The 19,335-nt window shown below is 43.6% G+C and overlaps 1 protein-coding gene across 4 annotated transcripts in view; it reads left to right on the forward strand.

The window, feature by feature from the left end:
- Nucleotides 1–18,505, forward strand: part of ADPRHL1 (ADP-ribosylhydrolase like 1) — a 43,675-nt gene extending 25,170 nt beyond the window's left edge. For 2 of the 4 annotated variants that reach the window (XM_062601671.1, XM_062601670.1), the window contains one exon: nucleotides 2,999–18,505. In XM_062601671.1, the coding sequence (XP_062457655.1) occupies nucleotides 2,999–7,739 (4,741 nt within the window). In that variant the 3' untranslated portion in view covers nucleotides 7,740–18,505. The remainder of the gene's footprint in view (nucleotides 1–2,998) is intronic. The other 2 variants (XR_009961392.1, XM_062601672.1) reach the window with 2 other exon arrangements.
- The last annotated feature ends 830 nt before the right edge of the window (nucleotides 18,506–19,335 follow it).

A 19,335-nucleotide genomic window follows, 5' to 3' on the forward strand; every position in this document is an offset into this window, starting at 1 on the left:
TGAATACACATCTTAATTATTTGTGGGCCAAGAAGACAAGAAACTTTTAAAAATGGCCTCCAGACATCAAAATGATCTGCCCTCCAGACACTGAAGACATGTCTTTATAGCAATACATCCTGAAAGTGGCAGCAGGTGAAGTAGCATCACATCAGCATCCCCTGGGTTAGAGAGAGCCACAGCTGAAGTCTGTGTGAGGCCATTGCATGGCATTAGGGAGGAGTCCAGGCAGCCGCCTCGGCCTCTGCAGAGCTCATACTGCTAGGAAGTGACTTTTACAGAGAGCTCTCTGCTGATTTGAGATTCTCAGTGTGCACAAGGAGATAGCTGTCCTGTTATTATAGGTGGGACAGCAGTTGACTATACAAAGTTGATATAAAGGTGACCATGTTTCATTGACAGGTCATTTTGTTTAAGAATAGCTGGTTGCAAGTTGGGAAAAAGCAGTGAAGAACTATTAAGGATGTCTTGGCCCGTTGAAAATGGCAGTGATACCCTCAGATCCCTATACCTGAGGAACCTTAATTCTTTGATCTCCTTGCTGAAGAGGAAGCATACTGTTTTCCAAGCACTGTTACAAGGCAATTTTATTGTTTTCTGAAATGTTCTCAGAATTTAGTTTAATTACATCATGGTCCTTACACAGAACAGATTTCAGATTTACAATGCTGGTTTAATGCTGGTTTGCAGGTTAGGTCATCTTGGAAGGATTGCAGATGCCCTAAATAGGTGCTTTATAGGTTTGTTCATCTGCCATTTTCTGGTGCATATGGAGTCAACCAATGCAATGTGTCTCGGTACTTAATTCTGCATTTCAAAAGACATCATTTGAGAATGCTCTAATGTATGTTTCACCAAGAGCACCAAAGGAAAAGGCCAAACAGATGTCACCAGTAATATATTTTGTAGAAACTGTTCAAATTTTGTAGTTCATAAGTGATTAGTTAATGGTAATACTCATAACAAAGAGGATCTGATCTTCCTTCACAATCAATAATAGTTTGGCTATGCTGACTTCACTGGAAGCAGGACTAGTCCACACTCTACCATGGTTATTTATTTGTTGTACCCAAAGTAGTGCAGAGGGGAGAGGCAAGCAGGGCATCTTGTTCCACTGCCGTTCTGAGATGAGAGGTGACCCTAAATCGTGATGGCTTATGGCTCTATGTTTGCTTCTGAGTACACTAGACACTTCTTAGAGAGCACAGGCGCAGTATTCTGCAGTGGAAAGCTCTCAGTCAAAATATCAACAGGCTGGCTAAAGCAGGAAGAGTGAACCAGGATATCTTTAGCCTCAGTTATACCCTGAATTCTGTTTTCTTATTCCGAAAATCCTAGTAGTTGTGACAAACTGGGGTCTTGACATAAAGTGGCAGCCTTGCTTCATCGGCTGTGGTTTATTCTGAAGGGAAAGGGTAAATGTTATCACGTTGTGCATGTGGGAGAGGACACCTGTGCTATGCTGAAATGTGGTTATTCCTAATCGAACCCTATGAAGTATTGTTTGTCACATCAGATATACGCCAGTTGTCACGCTTTTTCCTTTTATTGGCCTTTAAAAATATCTACAAAGCCATTATAAATAGACTTTCTTCCATTCAAGATGGCAACTTCATCCCGTTGCTGAGAGATGCAATTTTCAATATGTGCACTTGAAACGCAGCCAAGCGGACTCCAAATGCCACCACCCTCACGAAGGAGGACCAGCCCCTCACTTTGCAAATAGCCCCCGTAATATCGCAGTGGGGGCCCAGTTCCAATTTCTTCTGAGCTCTGTATGGTACCAGCTGCTTGGGCACAACTGGGCCTTACACAGCCTTTCGAGGCGGACACTCCCCAAGAGAGGAACCTCTCCGCAGCCTCTCTTCGTTTTCTATAGGGCGGCTTAATTTATAGAATTTCTGTTTCTGTTTCTGCTCATAAAAATTAATACCCTCCTGGTATGTAGGCTGCATTCTGTGCATGAAGCTATTTCCCTGCACAGTGAAGTAACCTTCCAGATTTTCCCGGTGTTAGAAAGCCGACACCTCTTGCGTTTTTCCTTCCGAGCCCCCTCTATTGTTATTGACTTCACACTCCAGCTTTTGTGCTGAGTCCAGTATTTTATTTAGTAACTGAACCACACCAGTTAAAGCATTGCCTAAATCCCCAGCTGTCCAAGGGCCCGATTCTTCAAACTCGAGTGTAGATCCAGCATACCAGCCTTCTTGCTCCAGATTAAGGGGGTTGTAGTCAAGTGACATTGCCGAGGCGGTTGTTATATCAAGGGCCTTATCTTTAGTTCTGTACTCTTGGTGTGATCCTCTCAGCATACAAATTTATAAGGATAGTCCTGAAGTGGGATTTGAATTCTAGCAAAAAGAAAGTAAAAGACAACACAAGTCAGGTTTTTCTTTCTCTTTTTTTTTACTCTGGAAATATATCTGCTGATTTCTAAACGGTACCAACAGCAAAACCTGTCAGTAGAGGATTTGTACTTTTCAGCCTTGACATTTTGCTTTAATGGTTTGAGTCTTTTGCAAGTCTGTTCTTATAATGCAGAGGCAGAGTTGTCTTCTTCTGCTAAATGCATTCTCATCTTATTTATCTTTTTCTATGCTTTACTTAGCTGGAAAGGCAAATTTCTTCTACGGTGCCCTCATATTGGGGCACAGACATACTAAATTAGAGCGAGGAGTGGCACAGAAGAGATGTGGTCACCCCAGCTAGTGTTGCTTATTCTCCTAAACGCTTCCACTTGTCACAAAGCACGGAAGAAACTGCGGACGGTGCCCTGTGCGATTAAAGCCCTACACACTCTTACTGCAAGATGCTTCACAAAGCTTCTAAAGCATTTTGCATGCTCTTTAACAGGCCACTAACTACAAGTCTGTTGAAAAGTTCTAAATTAAAATATTTTTTTCCATTTTACGTATGGTAGTGTGCCATTAAAGCCAAGTAAGGAAGTAGCAGCAATGTTGATGACTTGAAAAGAACATTCATGTTTTTTCTTGTGCAGCACCAAAAGCACAAAGTTTTGCGGAGATAAGATGCTGATAGACCCTTTGGTGCTGAAGAAGAAACTCAATAGGATGGCAACAGAGCAAGGGGCCTTTGCTGTCCTCAGCAGCCTGCTGCTTTACGTCACAGAGCTCGCAGCTTGCGACCCACAGCTGAGCAGCAAGAGGACAAAATGGGCAGAAGGTGAAGAAAACAAGGTGAGTTACAAACTGTCATGCCCAGATCCAAACAGGGGCCAGCGCCCCACCAGATTTCAGCTTTTGCGGTCCAGGTTTCTAAACAACAATCGTGAGCCATACACCAAGAAAAGAAGAGAAGTTGGCAAACTGGTCATTAAGGAAAAACTGTGGGTAAGCAGGACTGGTAATAAGTTAAGCAAAGAGAGAAAAGAAGACGGAAAAGCACCAGAAGAGGATGAAGACACGACGGTTAACGACAGGGCCAAGTGGAATAGCATATGTGGGAAAAACACAGTGAAAAACATTCTGAAGAAATTTTTAGCTGCTGAAGAAAAAGAAGCCAAGGAAAAATCTCTCAGCTGGAAAAAGAAGCAGCCAAACAGCAGTTTACCGAAAATAGTCAACAAGAATTCAGTCCTCTCCAAGCTGAAGGAGCAGTTTGAACAAAGCTCTCTCTGTTCAGCCACAGAGGTGAAAGAATCACTGTTGCGAAAAGGTGGGAAAAAGACTAAAAATTTCCCAAGTAGAAAACCTATTCGTAAGCCAGAGGTCAGAGTGCTGCGCACAGCAGCCATGACAACCACAGATATAAATAGTCCAGAGTCCCAATATTTAGTGTGCTCTACAGTCCCAGTGCCCAGACTCAGTATGGCTACTGAAATTAATCATCCTTGGAGCTGGTCAACAAATAATGCCATTAAGCAGCTTTTTTGTCATGAGATACCGTTAAAGGAAAAAGCAGAATCTCACAGAAAGCCTGGTGTGATAAAACCACCAGGAAATGCAGCACAGGACAGGGAGGACAAAGTACAGCTACTAGTGGCACCCAAGGACATGCTTGATGCAAAGAACAGTGCTGAGACTGAAACAGACTCCACAAAGCAAGGACCCAGCTCTAATCCTCATCTAGATAGCTCTTCTACTGCCTGTGAAAATAGCCTTGCAGACTATGTTCCTCCATTGTCTCAACATAGTCTAGACTGCACTGGAAATAACATGTCAGCAGGGCTTGATACATCTTCACTACTGGAGCTTACCAATGCTGTACAACGTGGTAAGGAAGACATTGCACCTTCTAACTTGCCCTACTCTAGCAGAGCTGAAGGATCCCACAAACAAGGTCCCAAGGATACTGAAGCAAGTGAGATTCCTGAAATAATTATGTATGTATACAGTCCAGAGGAAGCTGACACAGAGGTCACAGAGCCAGAGAAAGATCCTTTCTTTGCAGTCCAAAAATGTTTTCCAGAGCAGAAAGTACTGGAAAATATGCTACCATTTCACTACCCAGGAATTCAAGCATCTCATAAAGTTGAGCCTCCAAGGGATGACCAACAGTTAACTCTCAAAACATCAGTTACTGGCAAAAGGCCACCAAAAGACAAACGTATGGCATTAGGTTTTAGAGGAAAATGTTCTGAGGAAGCCAAAGGAAGAGAGAACGGTCACAGTGAAGACAAGATATTCCCTACTTGTAGCAAAAATGATAGTGATGTCCCAGCTAGAATGGAACAGGAGATACCTAACTGCCAAATGCAAAATGAATCCAAAAATAAGGAGCCACATGGACACCAAATGCTCAGCCCACAAAATAAGCTTGGTAATTCCAATACTGACATGCCAAATTCAGATATAAATCAGACAAAATACACACTTTCCTCAACTGAGAGCCAGAAGAAGAAGCCTGGTGCTGCAGAAGAAGACTCCATCTCTTCTGACTGGGAAAAGAAACAAAGCCCTTTATCAAGTGACCTTGTGAAGCACAACTCTTACATCGTAGAAGAGGATTTTGAGAAGGACCAATTATCTTCATCAAATGAAATGATGAATCATGCAAACAATCGAGCCCTGGGCAGGAGTACCTTGACTGACCTGGAGACCTGTCACAAGCCAGCCAGCTATTTCATTAAGCATGAAGAGGCCAGTGCAGATGAGATGCCTTGGCCTGATTCTAGGACATGCCAAGCATTTTCACCAAATCCTTTAACGATGCCTACGAGTGGGATTGCAGGGCAAAGAATCCACCACACTCTTAGAAATCCTCCAACCCTTCCACCCATTGATCTGATGAGCCAGGAAGCTCGTGATGTGGAAGATGAGCATATCAGCCATGGCTGTGAGAAGCATCAGCTACCCTCTTCAGATGAATCAACAAACCGTCAGAATGACACTAAAGAGGAGAAGAAAACTGCACCTGATTTGGAGAACCACCAAATGCCGTCCTCAAGTCATGTGACAAAATATGAAAATACTGTAGCTGAAGAGACAAATACATGTCAAAGCTTTGAGAATTATCTTTCACTTTCTACCAAGAAGCAAGGCAAATATGAAAATAAAATCATACTGAAGAGAAAGTCCCTATCACCCTTGGAGAAGAATCAAGTACCAACTTCAGATGATACCAAGAAGCATGAAAGTGATATACCGGAAGAGAACTTGTTTCCTTCAGCAAGTGAACTGGTGTTACATCAAAAGAAGGATCCAGGAGATACTAATAAAGTCCCTAAATATAAGAAGCACAAGCTCCTGTCATCAGATGATGACATTAAGCATGAAAATGATAAGACAGAGAGGAATACAACTACAGGAGAGAGAAATGCAAGTGATACTATGGATCGTGACATCAACACTTCAAATGAGAAAAATTCTCATAGCCCTAACACATCCCAATTACCTTCATCAGAATATGATACCAACATTCAAGGAGTGAAGAATAAGGGACAGGTTTTGAAGTGTCTAACGCCTTCAAGAGATTTAGTGAAACATGAACATGATATGGCAGAAGATGAAAACATCTGTTGTAATAATGAGAAACACCGCCTGTACTCATCAAAAGAGCCAATGAAACATGCAAATGACACTGCAGGGGAAAGAAACATCAAGTCTAACTTCAAGATATATTCGATGTCACCAAGAAATACAGCAAAGCATGACAATAAGACCATTGATGAGAAGAACGCCTCTCATAATTTGAAAAATGAACCAGTGCAGCACAAAAAGAATAGTGGAGGAGAGAGGAATACTTTGCGTGATCCTAAAAATCAAACACCACCATCAAATCCTTTGGCGAAAAATGAGAAGGAACTCCCCCCTCTAGAAACACAAAACCAGATGTCACCAGGTGACTTTGTAAAGCATGAAAAAAAGTCAGTTGAAAAAAAGACTAAGCATACCTCTGAGAAAGCCCAGGCACCTTCAAACAAACTGATGAAGCCTCGGGAAAGAAGTACTTCAGGAGAGAGGAAGCAAAAGACACCAGCAGCAGAGGACATTGGGACACCTGAAACAAAGGCTGGGAAAGAGAACAATGAACATCAGCATTCGGGGAAGGACCAGTCTCCTCCTTCAAGTAAATCAGTGAAGCATGAAAGAAATGCTTCAGAAGGAGAAAAACAACAAGCAATATTTGAAGATTTTAGGAAGTCTGATACACATGCTGCAAAAGAGAAGAACAAAGATCCAGGTTCCAGGAAATACCGATCAGCATCTTCAGAAACATTGGTTAAGGCTCAAGACAAAAATACTCTAGAACAAAAGCAACAAATATCAGCACCTACAGGGTCAAAGAAACCCGGTACCAATGATGTAAAATTAAAAAATAGAGATCCAAATTCTGAGAAGTCGCAGCCACCTTCCTCCATCAAACTGGTGAAGCCTCAGGAAAGAAGTACTTCAGGAGAGAGGAAGCAAAAGACGCCTGCAGCAGAAGACACCAGGACTCCTGAAACAAAGGCTGTGAAAAAGGATGATAAACATCAGCATTCTGGGAAGGACCAGTCTCCTCCTTCAAGTAAATCAGTGAAGCATGAAAGAAATGCTCCAGAAGGAGAAAAACAGCAAATATTATTTGAAGATTTTAAGAAGCCTGATACACATACTGCAAAAGAGAAGAGCAAAAATCTAGGTTCTGGGACATGCCAGTCACCATCTTCCAAATCATTGATGAAGCCTCAAGAAAAGAAGAGCACAGCAGAAAAGAAGCAATCAGCACCACCATCCGATGAAAATATAAAGTATAAAGCCAGTATTCCAGAAAAGAAGAGTGGACCCCCTAAAACTAAGAAATACCAGCTATTCTCTTCAAATCAAACAGAGAAGGATGACAATGACAATGATAGCACAGGAAAGGAAAGCTCTGTGGGTAATTTTAAGAGCTATGAAGCTCCATTGCCAAGAGATGGTATAAAACGTAAAAGTGATACAGTCCCAAAAGAGACCATTTGGTCTGATAGTAAGATGCACCAAAAATCATCATCATTGACGGATGTATCAAAATATGAGAAAAATCCCACTGAAAATAGAAGAAAACAGCCTAAGTTTAAGAAGTACCGAACACTCTCTTCAATTAATTTAATGAAGCATGAGAAAGACACGAGTGAAAGGGAGGCTGGTTGGCAGGCAGCTGGTGAAACCAATGACAGAGAAGCAGAACTGGATGACAGCTCTAAAACAGCAGCATTCTCAAAATACACAGTAGAAAGTTACAGTGAAAGACCCTTAGATTCATCTTTTAAACCACTGATCATTAGAGTAGCTGATACTTTTAAACACCACAGCTAAAATACGGCTACAGATTAGTAAGAACTTCAAACTGATCATGCCACTGATTCACTCGATCTTTCTTTTTTCCTTTACTCTCCAGGGCATTATATTATCATTTTGTAATCACAAGGACATTGATGTGCATTTATCTGTGCTGGGGATTTTCCTTTCTTAAGCGTTAGCCTGAAGGCATGAATGAATTTAATCACTGCAAGTATATTAGCTAATTATTGAATTAACCCTCAGTTTATAAATTAAATATGAGAAGGGCTTTGAGATCAGTGTGAACTTAGTCCTGCTCCAGTCTCTCTTTGCTAAATAATGGGTTTTGTTTGTAACAAAGACGACTGTTCAGGGTGGACTCTCTTTATATTCACTTATTCTAATGAAACTCTGCTAGTACTTCTTCCAGGAATGGTGGTAGGCAGTGTCAGCTTTAATTATGTCAAAAAGTGCTTATTCTAAGCTCTGTCTTTAGATAGATTAATGGGAAATGTCGATGTATTGCTGCACTGGATGACACAGTTAATAGAAAGAGCGAGGAAAGCAAGGGAAGGCTTCTTTTATCTGCAGAAAAATCCTCAAAGGACGTTAATGTTACAACAGGATTTACTACAGATGACATGTTCAGCCTGATTAATATTATTAAAACAGTGATTTAACCTCCTTTGAAACTATTTGTACTTTGGCTGTGTACATGTTGGCTTTTGTAAAGATACGCCACGTCACATGACTCTTAATTACTGCAGGTAAACATGCAACACGTACAAGAGCTGAGCGAAGCTCGGTAGAGAGCCTCTCATGAGGATAATTTAAACAAAGAGGCTTAAAACCTTGCAGGAGGAAATCAGCTCTTCCTGGGGATATCCACCTGGGTCTGAACCTTGGGGAGCACAGACCTAAGGTGGGCACTGCAGCTCACCTCTAAAGCCTCAGGGAGCATTTATCCTACAGCGTGAAGGGAAACGGGGTGATAAGGAGCAGCCAGCATCCCTGGAGCCTAGGAAAGGGATGCGACTTTCTGTTTACACTAGCAGCAGCTTGTGCGCAGAGCCCGCACACGCCAAACTTCATTGTGGAGCAATGAGGACGGCTCCTCTGTTGCCCACTGATGAACTGAGCATCATAGCAAGACCGCGGCGGGTAGAAATGTTGCAACAGGACTGTCCCACATTGCTGTTTCCCTTACCTATGTCATAGCGTGTTCATGCAAAGCCTTGCAGTGGAAGAAGGCCCTTTCTACCGAAAAGGCATTTCTTTGAAGGCATATCCTAAGGACTCAGTTAGCTTTTTCCACTGCCTGCCCATACGCAGACCTTGGCTCAGGGACAGTAAAGGTTAGGCTGCTTGGAAAGCCAATTAAAAATCCGGTCACTTAAGTGGCTCAAGGCTTCAGAAAGTGGCAGCGCTAATCAGGAAGGGAGAGAGCTTATGCAAGGAAGGTCCTGCTCCCCTGCAGCAGCAACTGCCTCTGAATTTTGAAGATGTTCTCTGCTATGGCCCCCAACATGCGTGTGGCCTGGCCATTGCTCCAGCCCGGGCTGGCAGAGCCCCTCAAGCGGCTGCCACGACGGGTGAGCTCAGGAGCAGGCTGGCAGCAGGCTCAGTGCACCCAAGCCCCACACATGGCACCTGTGCCAGGGACAGGGCTGGGAGGCAGAGAGGACGAGCTGCACAGGTTACCCTGCCAGCTAAAGAGATTTAGACTTTGCTTTCTTTTCCTTTAAGACGTATCACGAATCAGGCTTTCTGGCATCAAGAGGCTCGCAAAACGAAAATCACATTTGTAGACCATATCCATCCTCAAGCTAGCGGCTCAGTGGAATTTATTTGGTGTACAGCACTGCCCTTCTGCACAGAGGTGCCGTATTTCACCTGCTGAGCTATCATGAGCTGCCAACCCTAAAAACTACCTTGTACTAAACCTGAAATGTTATTTTTACTATCCATGATCCCATCTCCCATCTGAGAAAAGTCCTTACAACATGAAGAATTTGAACCAGACTGGAACGGTAAATTCTCTGTTTATTAGCTGGCTTTTTTAAAACAATGGACAAATCTGCTGGGACAGGAGAAGCCTTTTCATTTTTTTTAATAGTCTTTTAAAATAAATCTGAAGTCTTTTTTTTTGCTTATTCACAACTGGAAAGATCATCACATTATAGCAAATTAGAGGATTTCTCCTGTCTGCCAGAAAGCTAATCAAATGTTAAGCAGCTACCGCCCAGCTGCTCAGTGCCTACCAGGTGGCCCTCAGTTCTTCCAGTTTACAGCCAAAATGTCTGTTTTTCTCGACAGAGATACAGCAGTAGGAAAATCAGATGGAACACTTTATGCTCAGGACAAGTCAGGCAGAGTCATCTTGTGGGAGTTAATTTTTACATTTCTACCTGCCGCCTTCTCTGCTGGAAAGAAGTAAACCGTCCATTCAAGTCAATTGACCGCTCCTCCCTGAAGTGCACTTAAAACATGACAGAGATTGGCCCTAAATGCATCTTTAGGTGTAACTCTTCCCTTAAGCAAATAACACAGTTTGTTTTCAGGAATTAACACAATTAAATCTTGAGGAAAGGAGGCCATAAAAATTCTCATGGTGATCAGAAGAGTGTTTGGTGTGTCTTGCAGTTTGCAGCTCAAAACAAGCCACTCCTGCCCATGCTGGCAGGAAATTTAGCACTGGCCATAAGTAAAAAAAAAAAAATGCCACAAATATTTATTTAAGAAAGAATAAGAGTTGGGTGGGAAAGAGGGGCAGGTATAAACTATGTCACCTGTGCCAGAAGAGGTGCAAATGGCCAGGCTCCAAATCCAGTAAGAGCCTTGCCCCAAGGTACAACCTAGTGTATGAACATAGGAGAGTGAATCTACAGAAAACCATGTTTCAGTCCCAGTTCCTGGCTCCAGTGCCCAGGGGTCTTTCCTGGTCCTCTTTGCCCAGAGTGAGAAGCCTTGGGCCTTGGCTCCCCTTTAAGCACATCCTTCCCCCCGTCTGGCACTTCTGCTGACTTTTGTAGTTTTGAATGACTGATGTAATTCTGTGCTGTTCTGTTCCTACGCTTCACTATAGCCTTCGGTTCTACTATAATGCATTAGGGACAAACATCTCTCAAGGGCACTAAAGGCATTAGGTCCTCATTAAACTTAGCAGGTTTTTTTTGTTGTTGTTGGTTTTTTGTTCATTTGGTTTTTTGCCAGTTTGGGTACTGCTTCTCTAAAGGCCTGGCTCAGATCTAGATAGAGAAAGACTATCCTACCAAGCTAGACCAAACTTCTTCCACATGGAAAATAAAGAAAAAGCAAAGTCCACACATAGAAAAGGCTTTTCAAATCTGTCACCAAATATAGTGACATAGTTCAAAATTTTAGATCCTAAAGGAATTTTCCATACTTTTACATACAGACATTTTTACTGTGATCGGGCAAAATGAATGGCAACATTTTCCCAGGCATTGCATGTTGTTTTGAATCCTCCAAAGCTTAACTTTCCAGGAGTTTTTGAAAGCCTGAGTAAAGGTGGTCTGTAAGGAGCACCACGACTTTCAGCTAGAACTGGGGCATCTGAAGTGTCCCAAGCAAAGAAGTCGGTCTGAGAGGAGCATTTGGTGGTTTGTGACAAGGTTGAAATTGAGGCAAGCAGAGAAGCCAGGCAGGTTCGTAGAAGCAGCCATCAGTGAAGTATTCAAGTTTTTTTTAATGTCCTCTCTAATCAGACCATAGCAGAGAGCCCACCTCACGCTTCACATCAGCAAGGCACCTCTCAGATGGACTTTCAGAGGGACATGACAGGGCCATGAAGCGAACGTCACGTCCGTATTTTTGTGGCTTGAGGTGCTGAGTGAGCTCAGACAGAACCTGAGGAAAGGCTGAAAACTGCCCGCGGCACACCGCCAGCGAGGCCGCTCTGCCCCCCCTCCGCTTGGGAAGGGCTGCTGAGCCATGCTGGCCAAAGGGGTTGTCCCCGTGAAACCAGAACAAGGAGCTCCTGCTTGCCAGTATTTTGTTTCAGCTGAGAGAGAGCACACAAATCCTGTAAAAGCTCTCTCAGCAGAAAGTTCCCAGACCCTGAGGAGAATTAGCCAAAGAATACAAATTAATGCTACAGAAGGAGGCACAAGCAGTCCATCTCAAAACTAGGAAACATGCTGTTATTTTTCTCCAGTGCAGACAAGGAAGAAGCAACTGTCCCTGTAGTATTATCTGATTCCAAATTGTTCTCATGCAATAGAAGTGTAATGAATGCACATTTCTGGGTCCAAACTGTGAAATAACTTAGTAATTTATCCACTTCTTCCACAGCTCTCTCCCAGACAACCTTTAAAACATGGTGCATGACAAAAAGACAGGGACTAAGTTCTAAAGCTATTGGATTTACCTCAGGTTTTGCCTCTTGTAGTGTTCTGGATTTCAGTGGAGCTGGTAATAAAGAGAAAGCACTAAAGAGAGGAAAATAGATTTCATATGAAAATGCATTTTTTCCCCCCTACATTTCAGCTTTTTCATTTCCACCTGCAGCCAGCAGATACCAGCAGACAGGTACTATCGGATACTTCAGTAAAGCCTCCCTCTCTGACATGGCTCAGATTCAGTCTCTCAGCTACTGATAGTAGAAACGCTCCACCTAATGGCTGAATCTGTAGAGCGAGTTAGGAGTGAGTGCTGATGAACGCAGAGTAAACTTCATTCACTGCAGGAAATATTAGCAAGACGTAGGGAGCTAATTCTTCCCTTATTCCAATTCCAGCATTTGCACACCATTCGAAAGGAGCTTGTCTGGGTGTCTAAAAAAAACATTACAGATAATAACTGGGGATCTTTATAGTTTTGGAGGGAAGGTGGGTGCTGCTGAAGACTTTAAAGGAAATATCTCTTACCTTAGAAATAAATACTCGCATATAATCAGCTATTAGCAGAAACAGTTTTAACTACTTCACTATGTGCTTTCCAAAACGCATTATGCCCTCTATGTTTTATTCCTCTTTTTCATTTCTGTGAGCATCTCTTTTTATAGAATGAAGCATTTTTCTCTCCTTGACAAGAACTTTCAGTCTAGAAAAAATCTGAGCATCTGCTGGGCATCTGCTTTCCTGCCAACTAAACAACCTTTCATACTGAATAGCAAAAGAATCAGCAGGCCAGTACATGTCTCTCTTATGACCAGAAGGACCTGAAAAAATTTTGGGAATTGCTATGCATCTCCTATTGCTGGATGTGACTTGTCCTTAGTGTACCCTCAGTTGTTTATATTCTGCTGAGCTACAGATGCAAGAACAGCCCTGAAGAATGGTGTGAACTTCACTTGGCAAGCAAATCTTACAGCAGGCTTTCAGTGGTGCGTGTAATTCAACAGCAGAAACAGACTGCCGGGAGAAAATTTCCTGAGATAATAAAGCCATACAAATCTACTACGTGCTGAACTGGTTATCTTCAAAAAGGCACCAATTAGCTAGTGCGGCCTATATTTTCAGCAACAGCTAGTGACGCTGGATAACCAACATGGGACACTTTATTAAAAGGATCTAATTTTTCAGGAAGTGCTCAGCGCTTGCTCTCTGAAAATCGAGCTCCTTTTAAGGTGTCTCGTGTTAGGCACTCAAACCCCTTTAAAAAAAATAATTCTTGGAGTATCCAGTTTTCTGAAATGCAGGAGAGTTTCACAGGTAGATGCATTCCCGCTGCACCTACCAAAAAAAGCCTATGAACAGAACTGATTTGCAGGAACAAGCTGGTACCTGGGAACTGTGTGGGTGAATGCAGCCAACGCGGGTCGCTTTTACCACAAGGAACTGCAACCACCACCTGCAGGCTCTACAGGTTTTTTGGCCTGCACCATAGCAGGCAAGAAAGGAGGGAATCTCTAAGACCACTCTAGCCTATGCAGGGAGGCAGGAGACCTTTATCTAGTTGGGGTGCTGCCTAAAAAGAAGGCAAGTCCTTCCCATCTCTGTGCTCCTCAAGGCTTCCTCAAGGAATCAGAGAGACAAAACTGTAGGACATCTCAGAGCCAGTTCATCCTGACCAAAAAACAACCATGTTTAGTCAATTTACCTCATTAGGATGAAATACTTGTGCCTCCTGGGATCTGTAAAAGCACAATGGATTATTCACCCTCAGTCCTGGATTGCTAGCGCTGGTTACTGAAATCTTTCATTCTTCTAAAGAATGGGAACAGTGAGGGCAGCGGTGATCCAAGCAACCCAATAAGGTCCCATCAAATGTCTCTACAAATGTCTGTGCATTATTTGTATGACCGAGTCTTCTTGGAGTGTCAAGAAGATGAAAATAACAAAGCCATACCAAACACCGAGCTTGTAATCGTTCTGACATTGCCAAGGAGGGAGCACCAGAGAGAAAGACCAAGAGCGCCTGCAACTGTCTGATCAGTATGCAAACTGCTTCCCTTGCCTCCAGGAGAACTGACACATGCTGAGCTTCACAGAGCAGCTGGGAATAGGTAGAAAGGCGGCGCATTAATTATGCAGACGTCAGGGCTTTGAAAAGAGCTCCTCAAGCTGCATTTCCCATAGCTTGCTCCTGGCTGCCCCGGCTCCTGTGGCCTCCTCCAGCCTGGGCACCAAAATGACTCCAGCCACCGAATCAGGAGCAGCTACAGCCTGGGGAGCATGAACCATGCATACAAGCAGGCAAACGGTGGGACAAGCCTCTGGCCACCCAGGCTGCCCATCGGGAGAGGGCAGCTGGCCAGGGCTGCATGACACCACACAACTTCTTATCTTGCTCTCTCTTGGTGATGGGAGCGATCAAGTGCAACCTGAATCGAAGCCGACACCACAGCAGGACCAGATTGGGGTTGTCTCTCCGTGATTTCGGACTGGCAGAAGAGGCTGAGATCACGGTGACCGCATGAGTACCCGGAAGCTGCGAAAGGCCTCGGACAGCTACTGCTGGCAACCCAGAGCTCTTTCAGGGAGAGCTGGCCCTTGCCGAAGCTGGGCTTTCCTCTCGTCCCACAAATTCCAGGGAAGGAGAGAAAGTGGTCCGGGGAGGAGGGCTCCCCGTGTGCCATGGTTTCAAATGGCTTGAGTTCAAGCCTGTCCCCCCAGCAGACACAGGCTGGCTGTGCCCCTGTAGGTTCTTCCTCAGCCTGCACTGCCTGCCTGCAAAACAGAGGATTATGTGGGAGACAGGGGAGCTCGGGCGCTAGCTGTGATCAGAGTTGTGCTAGTCTGGATCAACCACCTGGATACTGGAGGAAATCAGAACATCTGGTGGCTTCATACCAATCTTTACTGTTGTACTACATGTCTGCCGCCTCTTTCAAAACCCGTGTTACCGATCCCAGCCCATCCTCAGCTCCTTCTGCTCTGCCAGTGCTAATCCTCTAAGGGGCACGTCCATGTGAGATGGTCACTACGTGGGACAAACAGGGTGGAGGACAGGTGACACTGCGGTTTGAGCCCTCCATCGGTGCATAAAGCACGACAAGCATTTGTGGGCTCAGGGTGTTGCCTTTCCAGTGAGGGCATGGGAGAGCTCAGAGAGGTCTTGATTCATGCTGGGGCCTCTAAAGCTGGCCACCACTCCCTGGAGGCAAACCAAGCCTGGAGATAACTGCCGGGAGCGTGTGTGTTTCAGAGCTCTCTTTTAAACTGGCAGTGCTTTTTTTGGGCTGTATCTATAGTCAAGTTGTTGCTCCTCTATAATTGCTCAAAATGATGCCAGCAGTTGCCTGGGGTCTTCTCATGTTCCTCTAATGTTTCCTTTCACCAGCTTGTAAAAGCTATATTTGAACATGGCACAAAGTGTGTATGTGTTTAAAGTGCCTGAGAGTGTGACTCCTGGTAGGAGTAAGTAAGAAGCTAAATGTCATTAAGGATTAGAAGAAACAGACTTGTAGAAATACCACATGGAAGTGAGTACTTTAGTACAAGCTGTTCCTAAGAAAATATAATAAAATGCAGGTAAGTATCAATATCTTTTTTTTCCTAATATAGTAATTCTTCCTGATTTCAAAAGAATCCACTTCTTTCTATACCCTACTTCTCCATCTGTTTAATGGGAAAGAATAACAAGGATTTTTTTCCTCTCCTGGTTGCCATTCTTTGTATAACTGGTACACAAGTTCTTTGGGACAGGCCAGTCTGCTCCAAATGTATGTATCATCTGTGTAGCTAGGACCAAGATATCCACTGAAATTTCAAAGTTATGCTAAAGCTCAGATTGAAGATCACTCATATTTTTATTAACTTCCATCTCTCATTTTCAGAATTCATGTAGAAGCTGAAACATAGCACAAGCACAATTACAGGTGTTCTCTTTAGAAAGCTCAACACAGAGGCTTAGTTTTATGTTTAAAACCTAGTTCACCAAATTATTTATCTAAAAAGAGTGCTCACTGCTGTCTAGTGTATACAATTAGCACACTACTCCAGGCAAACTGAAACATAAAATCAGATCTTTCTTTATGTTTCCCTTTTTGAAATTCAAGTTTAAACTAAAAAACAGATGTTTGCAAATTTGCTAAACTAAGAGGAGATCAGCTTCCATTTTCTAGGGGTTGAAGTACAGTTCAACATCATTTCTGAAGGCAATCTCCACCATGCTGGTGGAGATGTTAAAATTCCCCTCTGAGCACCATATGGCTAATGAAAGATTGCAAGGGTGCATTAAGTCAACCAGCAGTGAAGTCCTCCTGAAGCTTTGACAGCTTCCACCAGGCAGTGTCTGCTTTGGTGGCTGCTCTTGTGGTAATTTGATGGCAGTGGTGCAGCTCCCTTTGTAGCAAGAGAAACCACAGGTGGGACAAGACACCGGTCCCTGATAAGAGCTGGATGAGACCATGACAAACACAGTTCACTCTTGCTGCTAGGAGTAGTGGGGCTAAGTCTGCTCTGAGTTATGGGTAGGAGATACAGCACTAACGAAGCTCTGCTGTTTCTCATTAGCGTGCTGCTTGATGGTATTTAGGACACAGTTTACAAGCCTGGCAAAGGCAAGGTTGCAGAGTTCCTGTTTGCTCTGTGCTTCTAAGCCCTCTGTAGGCGGCTGCTGCTGGGGGAGTGGGACTCAGTGTGTTTTCTGTTTGGCAGTTTTATTCCAAATGGAGCAAAACTGAGATTCCTTCTGTTTCCATGTATTTTTTTAAGAGCTGAATTGAAGAAGTATTATAAAAATGAAGCATATTCTTTTGAGTTTTGACTTTTTACTGTCAATTGCTTGTGACTGTAGTTCCTGAGTACTACAATAAGACAACCACTGAAATATGCTAACATTTTCCTTGAAATTTATTTCAAGTAGAAAAATACATTCTAATAATGTTCCTCCATCCTGAGAAGGAAAGTTCAGGCTTCCTGATACACTGTGTTTTGGTTTCTTTCCCAAATAAAACATGTTCCCATGGGAAAAAAAAACCTTCTGAAGACATTATTATGAAAAATTAAAATTATTCTGAAGAAACAGAATGTTCCAATCAAAAATACATTTCATGGGGAAACCATTGATGGTTAGCAACAGCTAATGGAGCGTGCAGAAGCTGCTATGGCCTGGGATGGGAGCCTAAGGTGACAGGAGTCCTGCAACTTGATCTTTCCTTGTAGCCTCAGACAGGACCATGCGTGATGACACTGTGTTAGCAAAGGAAGAAGCAGCCTAGAAGACCATCAAGCTGTAGAAGACCATCAAGCCAATGCTTCTGCATTTTCAGAACAATCCACCGGGACAGGAATAAGCTCCAGAGATAGCAACTCTAAACTTTCTGAGGAAAACATCCAAAGGGCAATTTCCCTTTACTAATTGGTGCATACAAGAAGGGGAAATCCTAAGACTGTCACAAGCAAAGGTGTCCCTGAGTTTGTAGGAGTGTTTTGCTCCGAGGTCCTTGTGGGTGGTCGTGCTGACCTGTAGATGGCGAGTTTTCCATTTGGAGGAGTGGCTGTTTCAGGGAAAAAAGGGGGGGGGGGGGAAGCCCTTCATCCTTAGGGAAACCTGATAGCAAATACTGTTTGAAGTGGATAACTAAGAGTTAACCTTTCAGTTTCCCAAATGACTCTCTCATGATGCATAACTCTGTCCGCATGACCGATCATCTACCAGGCATCAGGATTTTGCCCTGAAGATGATACTATTACAACTTTGGCTAAATATTAAGCGTTCTAACTCGAAATGGAAATTGGGAACCTCACCACCTGCTTCAACAGGATCCACAGTCCACGGCATAAAATTGTCAAGATTTCTCTTTCTGGAGGCAAAGTGGAGGTATATGACGGTCACACGATCATTTCATTTTCTGATTCCCTCCTATGTTTTTAGTAATGCACTGACATGAAGAAAGAGGTACCCGTACTGACTGACTGACACTAAAGGTACCACTGCGAGGTCCAAGACATCTGCAGAATGACTTGCAGCGTTACTAATCTCTGGGCTATCATGAGCCAAATTCTCTCAGGAGGTCAAAAATTTTATGCTTGGTCCGCACTGAATGACATAATTTTAGGAAAATGTTTTCCATATGTTTTTCATAATCCATGGCTGTATTTTAAGCTCATCTGGGCTCCTTCACCAGTGAGCTAGTAAAAATATCAAGTTGAAAAGAGTACTTCTAATACACACAAAAAGACATGTTTTTCTCTGACTACCCAAATGGAAACTCCACTTACTCTAAATTCATCCTTTGACGCAATCACTTCCTATTGCTGGCTTCCCTCTCTTCCTTTCTATTTTCCTCCCTTTCCCCTTATATTTCTGTCCTGTCCAAGGGCTACAGAATGAGGCTGGCATGTGAATCATGTATTTCCAAGAAACATAAACTATATACTCTGTGGGTCAAATTTTCCATTTATTTTTTCAGTTAAGATTTATGAGCCCTCCAGAAGGCTGCATGGGTAGGAATGTCTTTCTAACATCTAACTCCTCATTAATTCCTGGGAAAACCCCTCATACAATCAGAATTTTTGATAATTCAATAGTTTTTCCATTTTGAAGTTTCTCTGTTATTGTGTTTAAAAAAAAGCACTCACAGATATTCAAAAGATATTTTTAATGCACTATGTTGATCAGCTATACAAATGCACATATATTCCATTTTGGTTGCAAATCACAAACTCAGCTACAATTTGGGGCCCAGATAACTGAAATATTTGTTTTCTCTGGAAGATTTTTCCATCCCTCCTACTCTCCTGTGCCGTACCCCCTCCTCTGTGGATAGCCTGGGATTTTCCCTTCGCCACCATCCCAGGAGGAGCCCCGCAGTGGCAGAAGGCAGGAGAGCCCTTTGCCCTGTGCAGCCCTGGGCAGCAGCTGCTGCTGCTGCTGCTGCTGCTGCTGCTGCTGCTGCTGCTGCCAGTGTTGCTGCAAAGCAGCTAGCAGCTCTCCTTGGACATTGCCATGGTTGCAGGGAGATGCTCAGCTATGGGTCCGTGGATATATAGCAAATGAGCCAGCTGCATCCTATTTGCTCCGGGCTGAGCTCTGCAAGCGTATTTGACTCTCCAAGCTGCAAGAGTAGAAGAGCGACACACCGTAGCCTGGGTTGAGACCTAACGGGAATACCAGCCTGCCCCTGCTCTGCAGCTGCCCTCACCGCCCCCCGCTCGCCCACAGGGAGCAGGGCGATTTGCAAGGCCCCCAGCTTGTGTGTGAGTTTGTTTGCCCGTGAGAG

This window comes from Rhea pennata, chromosome 1 (assembly GCF_028389875.1).
Source record: "Rhea pennata isolate bPtePen1 chromosome 1, bPtePen1.pri, whole genome shotgun sequence".
Taxonomy (NCBI): domain Eukaryota; kingdom Metazoa; phylum Chordata; class Aves; order Rheiformes; family Rheidae; genus Rhea; species Rhea pennata.